Source organism: Callospermophilus lateralis, chromosome 5 (genome assembly GCF_048772815.1).
Source record: "Callospermophilus lateralis isolate mCalLat2 chromosome 5, mCalLat2.hap1, whole genome shotgun sequence".
NCBI lineage: Eukaryota > Metazoa > Chordata > Mammalia > Rodentia > Sciuridae > Callospermophilus > Callospermophilus lateralis.
This window is the reverse complement of record NC_135309.1, coordinates 66,502,994-66,516,205: the sequence shown is the minus strand read 5'-3', so window position 1 is coordinate 66,516,205 and position 13,212 is coordinate 66,502,994. Positions and strand designations below refer to the sequence as shown.

At 36.3% G+C, this 13,212-nt stretch overlaps 1 protein-coding gene across 1 annotated transcript in view; it reads left to right on the top strand.

Annotated features, from left to right (window-relative positions):
* Stk32a (serine/threonine kinase 32A) overlaps positions 1–13,212 on the top strand; it is a 93,012-nt gene that overhangs the window by 17,594 nt on the left and 62,206 nt on the right. The window contains exon 3 of the mRNA XM_076855945.2: positions 8,893–9,066. Coding sequence (XP_076712060.1) covers positions 8,893–9,066 — 174 coding nt within the window. The remainder of the gene's footprint in view (positions 1–8,892; positions 9,067–13,212) is intronic.

The window sequence follows — 13,212 nt, the reverse complement described above, 5'->3', positions numbered from 1 at the left end:
AGAGTTTTAAGTCTTTTTTTTTTTTTTTCCCTTCTTCTCATTTTTGATGGTGCTGGTTGGTGGTCAAACCCAGGGCTTTACATTGTGCATGCTAGATAAGTTTTCTGCCACTGAGCTACACTTCCAGGCTGTCGTGTGCTTTTATTTATTTGTTTGTTTATAAATATCAGCGGAATGCATTACAATTTTAAAATACACATATAGAGCATAATTTTTCATATCTCTGGTTGTATACATAGTATATTCACACCAATTCATGTCTTCATACCTGTACTTTGGATAATAATGATCATCACATTCCACCATCATTAATAACCCCATGCCCCCTCCCTTCTCCTCCAACCCCTCTGCCCTATCTAGAGTTCTCCTATTCCTCCCATGTTCCCTCTCCCTATCCCACTATGAATCAGCCTCCTTTTTCTTGGAAAATTGGGAATGGAACTACCATTTGACCCAGCTGTCCCTCTCCTCAGTCTATATCCAAAGGACTTAAAAACAGCATACTACAGGGACACAGCCATATCAATGTTTATAGCAGCACAATTCACAATAGCTAAACTGTGGAACCAACCTAGATGCCCTTCAGTAGATGAATGGATTAAAAAAGTGGTATTTATACACAATGCAATATTACTCAGTAATAAAAGAGAATAAAATTATGGCATTTGTAAATAAATGGATGGAGTTAGAGAAGATAATGCCAAGTGGAGTTAGCCAATCCCCCCCCAAAACAACTGCCAATATGTGCTTTTTAAGGAGTTAGTTTCCAAATTGTCCTGAAGGAGGTGTCAGCAAATGACCCTCTATCCAGAGCATACATGAGTGCCCGCCCATTTTCCCACATTTTCCCAACAGAGACCCTTATCAAACCTTGATGGAGACGTTCCTATTTGCATACATTAATGGGTAGAAGTCATGAAACACTTGCTTAGAGTGTAAATTGCCTTCCTCCAAAGTTATAGCAGAGAGAATTTGGGTTGTTATCTCAACTTTGTTCTCATGTTGTCGGAGACATTAACCTTTCTTGTACCTCACAGTATTGCCATACTGTGGTACTTCACTTAAAAAAAATAATGAGTATATTTTGTATAGACTGTTGAAATCTGACTTCTGCAAATAGGTTTTCTGTGTTATGGTGAATTTGATGAAATAATATTTTTAAATGAATTTCACATTAAATGTACCTTGGGAAATTATTACAGAACCACAAAGAAAGAAGTATAAAGAGCCCATGCTCTAAAGAAAAGTTTTAAGATTTTAACTTTGTGCTTAACTAATAGGTCTGTGTACCCTAACTTCCTCCTTGCCTCGTCCTCAGAGATCTCTCCTTGGGAGGGATAATGCTTCTCTTAAGATGTGAAAAGCCTGCTGTGAGCACTCTCTGATCAAAGTCTGAAAAATGCGGTTTCACTGTTCTATGGTTTTAATAGCTAGGACAAAGTTGGTTCTTAAAAACAGACTAAAAATCAGAAATGTTCCATCATGAGAATGAGACTACTCAGAAGGCATATAAATTAAATTTTGAGAATTGAATTAAAGGACATTTAAGTAATTATCTTATTTGCTGGAGAGATTTATTATGAGCTTTGGATGCTGTTTATCACTGAACTTCATTGACTATGGTATGCTCAGCCTGTGCCTTAAGTGCAGGGTTTTTGACATGGTACTGGCTCCACAATTTCCTAACATGTAATTCTTGAACAACAGTTTAGCCTCTCTACACTGTGATTCCTTTTATATATATGTGTGTGTGTGTGTGTGTGTGTGTGTGTGTGTGTAATGTCTTATAAAAAATATAACAACTTCATTAAGGCATCTTTTACGTATCATAAAATTAACCCATTCAGAGTATACAATGCAATGAGCTTTAGTAATTTTGTTGAGTGATGCAATCACAACCATAAATCATGGATAGAGCTTTTTCAATTTCCCACTAAGATCTCTCATCCCCATTCACAGTTAATTTCTACTGCTACGTTGAACCTTAAACAACCACTTATCTATTTTCAGTCTCCATAAATTTGCCTTTTCTGGTAATTTCATGTAAATGGAACTATAATTTTGTAGTCTTGTGTCTGGCTTGCTCACTTAGTATGATGTATGTAGGGTTCGTCCATACAGTGATATGTATTTATGGAGTTCCTTCATGTCTAATGCTGAATAGTAGTACTTCATTGCAAGGATATACCATATTTTGTCTTTACACTCATCAGCCAATGAAACATTTAGTTTCTCTCTAGTTTTTGGCAATTATTATAAGGATGTAATGAACATTTGTGTACAATTGTTACAACAGATGTATGTTTTCATATTTTGGGAGTAGACACCTAGGGGTAGAATGAATGAACAATATGATAGTTTTATGTTTAACTTTTTGACAGACTATTTTCCAAAGTGACTGCAGCACTCACATTTTCCACCAGCAATGTATGAGGGTTCCCTGTTCTCTCTGTACTAGCCAACACTTATTATTGTCTGTCATATTTAGTATAACCATTCAGGTGGGTGTAAAATTGTGGTTAGTTTGCACTTTACTTGTGACTAGTGTTGTTCAGAATCTTTATACATGCATAAATATTTTTTTAAGTAAAATGTGTTTCCCATGTTTTAGAATGGGTTGTTTGTAATATTACCGAGTTGTAGTTCTTTGAAAATTCTGAATATAATCCTTTATTATTTATGTATTTTGCAAATATTTTCCCCACTCGGTTCCTTTCATTTTCATTTCTTTAATGAAATACAAAAGTTTTTAATTTTGATCCAAGTCTAATTTATCGATTTTCCAGTTAACTATGCTCTTGATATTATATCTGAGAAACTTTTACCTAATTCAAGGTCTCAGAATTTTGTCCTATTTTATTCTGAAAACTTTGTTCATTTTGCAATTACACTAAGTCTGTGGTTCATTTTCGTTAATTGTAATGTATGCTATAGAAATCCATGTTCACCTTTTTTTAAAAAAATATTTTTTAGTTATACATGGACACAGTATCTTTATTTTGTTTATTTACTTTCATGTGGTGGAATCCAGTGCCTCCCACGTGGGAGGCAAGTGCTCTACTACAGAGCCAGAATCTGTCCCATTGGTTATGTCTATCCTTTTGCTAACACCACACTATCTTGATAACATTTATTACATTTAGAAATTTGGAAGTGAAAATTCCTACTTTTTTCATTCTCGAAGTTTGATTTTTTTTTTTTTTATTTTTGGACTATGATAGATGTTTGTAATTTTCTTATAAATTTTAGGGTCTGCTCCTCAGTTTGTGCAAAAAGTTAGATTTAGAGATTACATTGAATCTATAGCTCAATTTGGGCAGAATTGATATATTTGCAATATTGAGACTTCCAATTTATGAACATAAAGTGTTTTTTCGTTTACTTATATCTTCTTTAAATTTCCTAAGCAACACTCTGTAATTCTCAGTGTATAAGCCTTCTACATTTTTTTATTAAATTCATTTTAAAGTATTTCTTCTTTTTTGATACTGTTGCAAATGTAATTATACCCTTAATTTCATTTTTATATTATTTGTTGCTTCTATAGAAATATATAATTGATGTTTGTATATTGATCTTGTATCCTGTAACTCTATTATACCTGTTTATTCGTTCTAATACTTCTTTTGTGATTCCCTTATGATGTTTTATGTGAAGAATTCTGTTGTCTGTAATCAAGGGCAGTTTTACGTCTTCTTTTCCAACATGGATGTCCTTTATCTTTCTTTCACTAACCCCTCTAGTACTAATAAAAAGTGAGGGCAGATGTTTTTACCTTGTTCTCAACATAGGAAGGAAGACATTTGGTCTTCCTTCATTAAGTATGATGTTCTCTGCAGGGTTCATTGTAGTTGTCCTTTATAGGGTGAGAAAATTCCACCTATTTTAAATTTGTTAAGAGTGTTTTCCTTTGTCAAATGCTTTTTCTGTGTTTATTGAGATGGTTGTATGTTTTGTCCTTTATTAGAAAGTTATATAACATTACTAGGTTTTCTAATATGAATCCTCCTTGGTCATGATATGTGATCCTTTTTATATGTTGATGGAGTTAACTTGCTAATAATTTTTTAAGGATTCTTATTATTAACATAAGCGGGGTAAATACTACTTACCTTATAGGTTTTTGGAAGTAATTAAACGTAATAATGCACATGAAGTACCTAGCATGGTGTCTGATGCATAGTAAAAGCTAAATTAGTGGGAACCATTTAATTATGCCTTTGACAAAAGTATCTTCATTTAATTACCTCATATAAAGTATAGGGACAACTTTATAAGATAAATTGATTGGGTTAATACCATAGTCCTGTCACATTTGAGAGTGCCAGAAGAAAGGTAATTGTAATCGTAGCTAACATTTAATCATTACTTCCTATCTTACAGACACTATTTTAAAGCCCTTTATAAATTGTAACTGACTTCATTTCCCAACAACCCTATGAGGTGTATGCCATCATACATGAAAACACTAAGGGCTTATGGAATTTGCTTCAGTAATAAAGAGGTTAGGGACTGAGCTGGGATTTGAACACAGGCAATCATGCTCCAGGGCCAAGTTCTTTAACACTGTGCTATGTGTCACACCAGGTGCTAGTCACTCTACAAACATTATATCTACATTTTGTACATGTTGCATAAAATTATTCCCAATGTACAGATATCCACTCTTGACTTTCAGTTTCCTCTAAGAGATTTGCTTCAAATTCACATGTGTGATATGAGATCTGTGTGAAGCCTTTCCATTTTCCTTAGGTATATTTTTAATTGGTTATATCCTTGATGAATCAATCAAGTCATATTTCACGAAACTTCAGAGCTTTTAGAGTTAATCATGCATTTTCTTTTGCTTTGCTAGATGGGAATATCAGAAGTGACTCTTGATCGGGTACAGTTTGAATGGGGATTTGGGGAAACAGTTACAATATGAAGTAGATTCTTCTTTTAATGTCTTGGTTTTCAAGCTTTTTGATTGTAGTCCATAGCAAAAGAATCTACATTTTCATCACAACTCATTAGATATTCTCACAGAGACACCCTGTATTCACAAAAACAAAATTTCATAAATAATATTTACTCTTATGTTAATAGCATTATCCTGTTATTCAGTCTGTTTGCTGTCTTTTAAAAATATGCTTGTCACAATGAACCAAACTTGAAAAATCCAGCATTGGAGAATATTGTAGATATCTTCCAATTCTCAGAGTAAGATTTATCTCGAGATGGTTTCCATAAGACAGCTTCAAGCATATGAGTGACTCTTTGGACTTATTTGAGAACCATTTGATATCTAAAAGTAGAACCTAAAGAACTCAGCCTCACCCAAAGCTTGCTTCTCTTCTTCCTTTCTTTTGTTCATTGGTCAGTTTATTATCCTATCCCCCCGCCCCCCGTCCATTTTGTAGAGTCTACATTTCAGGCAGTGTGCAGGGTCTGAGTCGTCAGTTTCAGGAAAAGCAGACGTGCACCCTAATGGCCTTGGAAGAGGAGTTGGTCTGAAGGCAGACGGGAAGATATTTCCAAATTATGATCAGTTTTGTGAATAAGATGTATGTAGTTGGTTATAACAGACATATTTAACTTAATATGAGTGTTAGAGAAGACTTCTGAGTTTTGAAAGATGAGTGGACAATACCAGGCCATGGACAGCGTTGTGAGTGCAGGCTTAGGGCACAGCACAACATGGGCTTCCAAGGCTGAAGGTGGCATAGACTGCCAATTGAAATGAAAGGAAAGTTTTCAATTTAAAGCTGTGAAGATAAATAGGACCAGATGGAATAGGTCCCTGTCATCTATGGAAAGATTGGAGAGTTTTTGGAAGATGGGTAGTATGCTAAAACAATTAAGAAGTGTGGCTACTGTGTGGAGAATGGATTAGAGAGGCCCAAGATAATATATATGTATATAGAGAGAAAGGGGAGGCTGGGGGCGGGAGTGAGCAAGCACAGTCAGTATGCTGTTGCTGTGGTCTGGGTCAGACATGGTAAAAAGAGTGTGGAGTAGGCTGGTGGTCTTTTGTTTATTTTCTCCTTTTTTACTAATAAACTTTGCAATAAATTTCAGGTGCAATGGAACCAGAGTTGTTAATTTTGGAGCTGTCAACTAAGAAATAGATAAACCATGATAAAGCATACTAAAAAAACAAAAAAGTTACATAAATATGACAACTAAGTCTAGGTGAAAAATTATTGAGATAAAAAGAAGCTCTTACTCTTTTATCTAAAATAAATCAGATTATTACATGAATCTAAATATTCTAGGTATCACCAAATTTTGTTACTGCACATATTTTTTTTTTGGGGGGGGTGCAGTTTTGGAAAATAAAATATTTATCTTCTTCTTCTGAGAGCTAAGTATCTGAGATGGAGGGATTCAGATCTGGTGAGCTTAAAAAAAAAAAAAAAATGGAGATTTTTAGCAGCCAAACTTGCTTCCATGGCTAAATAAGTTTATATTTATACTGGCCCCAAGGGAAACATGTTGCCTCTTGCCTTGGCCTCTTCTTTCTTTGATTAATAATCTCCAACATGATGGGACACTGTTATTAACTTGTCACAAGTAGCTCCTTTTTTTTATTCTTCAAATTAAAAAAAAAATAGCTTAAGCAAAGTTTCAGTAAAAATGTTTGCTCATTCAGGCTGAATTTAATACTCCCACTATTCCCCTGTAGAGTTCAGTGGAATGAAAGGAGAGAAATCCTCTGACCTGTCACCAGGTTGCTGACCCACACCTGGGGACTTGAGACAATTAACAGCAGGGAGAAGGGAGCATATCAGACTTGCTCTGTGAGCTGACCCAGTCTGGGTCAGTTGTTTCACTGACAGCTACTTATGCTGTGGCTAGCACTCTCTTTTTCCTCCTTTTGATAACCAGCCCTCACCTACTGCACCATTCTCCCTTGTCTGCCACCCACACCAACGACTGCTCACATCTCCTGAGCAAGCATGCTTCCTGGTGCTACAGCTGAAAGAAGCCTAATGTCCTGGATGTGATTATTTATTTGTTAGCCCAATGTTACTTACTGGAAGACCTGTAGAACACAATGAGCATAACCCAGATTGGAGCAGTTGAAGGGATTGCAAACCAAGTTGCCTAGACCCAGCAACTTTCCCATAGTAAAGATGCCTAGCCAGTAATTACATGGAAATAAAAGATACATTTTTCTAAAAGATGACACCAAGTATGCATATTTCAAATTTTTACAAAGTACTTTCTGTGTTTCTAAGTTCCCCCAAAGCATAATTTCTGACATCTGTGTGAATCAGTTTTCAGAGGTAAACAAAATTTTGTTTTGTTTTGAACAAGGAATCATAGGGACTATTAGTCTTCAGTAGAATGTGCCCTTCTTATGTTAATGCTCCACTGAATTCCTTGCTGCTTTTTTGTTGTTGCTGCTGTTGGTGAGTAATCCCCTCCTTCTTCAGCACAATGAGAATCATAAAGTAGAAAAATGTACTAAGTACGGTTGTCCCATCAATGATATTCTGGCTATTTCCTAAGCAAAGAATTCATCACTGGGAATTGATGTGCATCCCTGTGTACTGCTTGCAGGCACTTAATTCTTTAATTCAAATAAAACTTTAAAATATGATGTAAGTGACATTATGTGAAAACAAAAATGTCAAAACAGTGCTGATAGAATTTCATTGTGACCTGAAATCATGTCTGTGCTTTGAGCAAAACAGAGCAAATCATCACATAGGAATGGGTTTTTACAGGAGGCTCTTTGCACAAGGCAGAGTCTGTTCTCCTCTCTGCGTGTCTCATTTCCTCTTGTAGGCCCTCTGCCTCACGCTTCTTCAGGTGGGAAGCTCATGTTTGGACATACATCCTGCTTAAAATCCTGCAGTGACTCCCCAGAACCTACAGACTCATTTATGTGCTCCTGTCACGGGGCTATCTTCTCTGCCAGACTCATGCTTCTTGATCAATACCTGTTGTTTGAACAAATTCAAATGGGTTTCTTTTCCCCACCCACTGAGGTTCCCTCCCATATGTGTGCTTGAATACATGCTATTTTCCTGTTTCAAAATTCACTTTTGCACCTGGAAAACCCTCTGGCTCTACCACTTGTTTGGTTTCCGACCTTATGCGAGGCACTTAAACTTTGCTGCACCTTGATTACCTTGAGTGAGAGTGAGAGCATCTACAGTGATATGGGGTCCAGCTAAGGAAATGCTTGCTGAGTGCTTCAGAGCCAGCTCCATCACAGACACTCAGCAGAAACATCAGGAGATGTTACCTGTTTTTTTTTGTGTGTGTGTATCAGTTTTATTAATCACTATCTCTCAAAATTTAGCTCAGGTTTTATCTTTGGTGAGAAACTTGCCTTAATTCCCCATCCCAAAGACTAAATTATTTTCTTGTACTGTTCACCATACTTTTATTGCTCCCTTTTTACAGCAATCTTTTTCTTATTATTAATATGGACATGGTTTGTTATCATATTGGTGGGTAGCAAAGTTGTTATTATGGAAAAATGGGCTCAAGAATGGCTTAAGGAAGCCTTGTAACTCATATTATGTGGACCTCCTGTGACAGTATGGTTAGATTAAGGGGGCTTAATATGTAGATTAAGGGGGCTCTCCTTATTTCCTGGGCTTTATAGTGATGTAAACCAGTTAATGAGTGCTTGCAATATGCTGAGCCTGATAATAATATTATACTTACCCTATTTGTTCTTCACTATGATCAAATATGGTAGACATTCTTATTTTCATTTTCTCAGGAAGAAACTGGAACCCAAGGTCATGGAGCTTGTGATAGACCATTTACTCCCAAAGTCTGAGCTCTCAGCTCAAGAACATTCTGCTCTGATCTCTAAGGTCTCCTTTGCCTCTGCAACTCCTCAGTGTGTAAAGATATTTGATGCTTCCTTTTCTAATGCCATTTCAGGTATTCTTTCCAAGATGAAGAGGACATGTTCATGGTGGTGGACCTCTTACTTGGTGGGGACCTGCGTTACCACCTGCAGCAGAACGTTCGCTTCCAGGAAGACACAGTGAAGCTCTTCATCTGTGAGCTGGCCATGGCCCTGGACTACCTGCAGAGTCAGCGCATTATTCACAGGTCAGTCAAATCCCAGGAGACAGCCTGGAACTAAATGCACAGCAGAGAATCTATAACCTGATGCATTTCAATAAATCCTGCAGTGTTCATTTAATTCATACAACAGTCCACTGATGATGGTTAATTGTCCCCATTTTGCAGATTTTTTAAAAAAGCTGAGCATATAGAGCTTAATTTGTTTAGGAACACAGTAAATTACAAGATGAGAACCAAGGATTACTGGTACTTTGTTATAACTAAGCCTAATGGAGAGGAGAAAAGGTGACATGTAGGAAGTTGAATACCTAATGAATTAATTTAAATAGAAGTGGAGGAAAGAAATAGGATGGGAAGAGAGAAAATTCTTTGGGGACAAAATTTGTCATGCCCCCTGTATTATGCCCTGTATATTAAGTCCCTCTCTAACGTAAGAAGCAGCCAGAACAATGTTTCCTGCACTTGGGGCCTTTGTGGTAAGAAGACACATGAGCAACACAAGAAGATATAAACCCACAGGGGTGATAGGGAGAAATGAATAAGCTTCACCTTTGTAAAGAAATTAGTAGTTTTAATGATAATTTCATATGTGGTATCCCACTTGATCTCTAAAATAATTTATGATAAATGATCAGAGAAGAAATAGATAGACCAGTATTAACTGTGAGAAAACCATGATTCGTAGAGTAATTATCACCCAGGCATATTTATAAGCAATATGAACCTAATCATCAAATCAGCCACAGATTCACTGAGACTTAGTATGTGCCAGGCACCACTAGGTACTTTACTACATCATCTTATTAAATCCTTAAGCCTCAGAAAGGACTCCATATTTCATTATAGTTTTCCCATTTTACAAAGAAACTGTGGCTCATAGATTTGCCAGATTAACAAATGGTACTGCCAGGATTTAAACCTAAATCTCTGACTCTGAAGTCAGAGCTCTGTTATACCAATTTGCATTAATTACACATATGAAATACATGCTTTGAGTAAAAGATCAGCACATGTAACCGCCACTGTCTTCTCTCATTTTGTAAAAAATATCTCTGAGTTTTTAGGCACAATTATATGTTATTTAACAGAAATTTAGCTGGATAAAATATTTGACCACCATCACTTGAATATTTATCTATAATTTACCTGACTTAGTACAGAGTCTGCATGTGAAGATGTAGCACCACATCACATTTTGTATGCAGGTACCATGAACAAATTTTTTTTTTTTTTTTTTTTACCTTGACCCTAGACACTTAAGTAGTTGTTTAATTTTCCATCTTTGGAAGAGTCTATTTGTATTGGAAATGTGCTCAGGCAACAGTTAAATGGAAAGCAGACCAGTTAATCAGGCAGGATCTCGGAAATGAATTTGCACACCTGGTGTTTTGTCAATAACCGGAAATCTTGTTTGCAAGCTTTCTCTTTCTCCTGTCCGGGCCCTCTGGTCCTTCATAGATCTTTCTGAAGTCTGTGGAGTCCCTTCCAGAACCTCTACCCTCATTTATCCTCCCAAAGGTGCCAGTCACAATTGGGCTGCTGACATCAAAGACATTAGAAAGGAGACAGTGACCCTGAGAAGCCTGCAAGGCCCAAGACTGCCTTCTGGCTTGCTCCTTGCTCTGATTTGAATTCATGCCTTCTTTCTTTAGACTTCATTTTCTCTGTTATCACAAGTTAAGATGCTCTGAACACTTTATCTTGTATTCAAAATGATATTTCAAGAAGATTTCAGGAGGGAAAAAGAAAATCAGAACACTTGATATAGTTTTCACTCTCGGAAGTTTACCAATATCAAATACTGTTTTCTCTTGGCAATAGGCTCAAAGAAAATAAAATATTTGGGAATCAACCTAACAAAAGAGATGAAAGACCTCTACGATGAAAACTAGAGAACACTAAAGAAAGAAACTGAAAAAGAACTTAGAAGATGGAAAGATCTCCCATTTTCTTGGCTAGGCAGAATTAATATTGTCAAATGGCCATACTACCAAAAACACTATACAGATTCAATGCAATTCCTATTAAGGTTCTGATGATGTTCTTCGTAGAAACAGAAAAAAAGCAGTCATGAAATTTGTTTGGAAAAATAAGAGGCCCAGAACAGCCAAAGCAATCCTCACAAGAAAAGTAAAGCAGGAGGCATCACAATACCAGACCTTAAGATATACTATAGTGCTATGGTAACCAAAACAGCATGGAACTGGCCCCAAAACAGACATGAAGATGTGGTACAGAATAGAAGACACAGAGAAAAACTCACATAAATACTAGACAAAGGCATCATAAACATACATTGAAGAAAATATAGCCTCTTCAATGAGTATTGTTGGAAAAACTGGAAATCCATATGTAATAAAAAGAAGCTAGACCCCATCTCTCATCCTGCATAGAACTCAAAGTGGATCAAGGACCTAGGCATTAGACCAGAGACCCTGCACCTACTAGAAGAAAAAGTAGGCCCAACTCTCCATCATGTCAGCGTAGGAACCGAATTCCTCTCCCTCACTCTTTATTGCTTACATCATCTTTTTGCCATGTAAGTCAGAAACCAAGGTTAACTTCCTGTTCCTTGCCCTTTACATACTCATAGGTCTTACTTAGTGTCTGTCTTCAAAGGACCTTTTTGTACTAAAATGTCTCCTTTATAGAGCGAATAAAAAAAGAAAACACAGTGACATTTTGAATGCTGTGTTAAAATAATGAGACATCCTTCTAGGGTCACAAATGATTCAGGAGTATTTCTATTGCCATACTCTACCTCCTGTGAGTGATATTTTACAACCTATCATAGCATCTTGTACCTCTCCTGAGGAGTTCTGACATTTTTGGTGTATAATTACTTAATTCATTTGTCTCCTGTAATAAATTGTAAACTCTATGATTTAAGCATGTGTGTGTAGCTTTCCATTATAATACCAGGTTGTGTCAATTGAACACTGGCTGAATCACATGCATGATTGACTAATAGTCTAGGCTTACAAATAATAAAGACAACTTTAAAATACAGGACATTTAGGCCAAAGATTTCAGACCTACCATGGTCTTTACATTGGGTAATCATATAATTTACCTTTTAATCTAGGGTAGTTCTGAAAGCTAAAGAGGGTGCTATTATTAATGCTAGGAAGACAATCAAAACTCCTTAATGTTCTGGGCTATTCAGGATGTATATCATCATTATCCAGGCTTTTCATGACATCAGTCCACATAGACATTTAAATTCAGTTACTAGATATCAATTTGATGTGACGTCAGTTTGAAATGGTGTCAGATGGCTTGGAAAAAAAAAAACATGTACACAGTAAAACAAGCAGTACTCTTTATCTAAGGTATGATAATATTGGTGGCATTCTGAGGCTAGGGCTCATAGAGCAGAGTTAAAAGCAGAAAGAGCAGTATAGAGGAAATACAGGCTTCTGAGTACTAAAGTCTCCTAACAAAATATTTCTTTATTATCACAACAAATATTTATTTATCTAAGGATGTTTTATGATATATAATAAAATTTTTTCAAGGGAAATATTAAAATCTTCAAAAAATAGCGAAGTTAATACTGTTTGATTGAGATAAAAAAAAAATGCATCTTTCAGTTACTTAGAAGACTAGATTGTAAAACACACCCTGAGTTTCATAGCAGATGAGTAAATGAAAAAAAAAAAGAATAAATTCCCCAGGTGAGGAGAGACCATCTACATACCACTGCAGATCTAAAATTTGGAACTTCTAGCCGGGTATGGTGGCCTATGCCTGTAATCTCAGCATTTTAGTAGCCTGAGGCAGAAGGATTGCAAGATCAAAGCCAGGCTTAGCAATTTAGCAAGGGCCTAAGCAACCAGTGAGACCCTGTCTCTAAATAAAATACCAGAAAACAAAGGGATGGGGTCCTGGTTCAATGGTGAAGCATCCCTGGGTTCAATTCCTGATGATGATGATGATGATGATGATGATGATGATAATAAAATGTTGAAATTCTGAAGTTCAGAGGACAAACTATTTGGCCTCTGGACATGGCAGAAGATTTCAGAATTATCTACAAGCAGTAAGTGAATGTGGTAAGGGGCAGGAGCAGCAATATACTGTACTTTATTAAGGGCTTCCTGGATATCACTACCCACTAAGCACTTGTCAGTAATTTCCTTCATTCTTCCCACAACTGCAGGAGGTTGA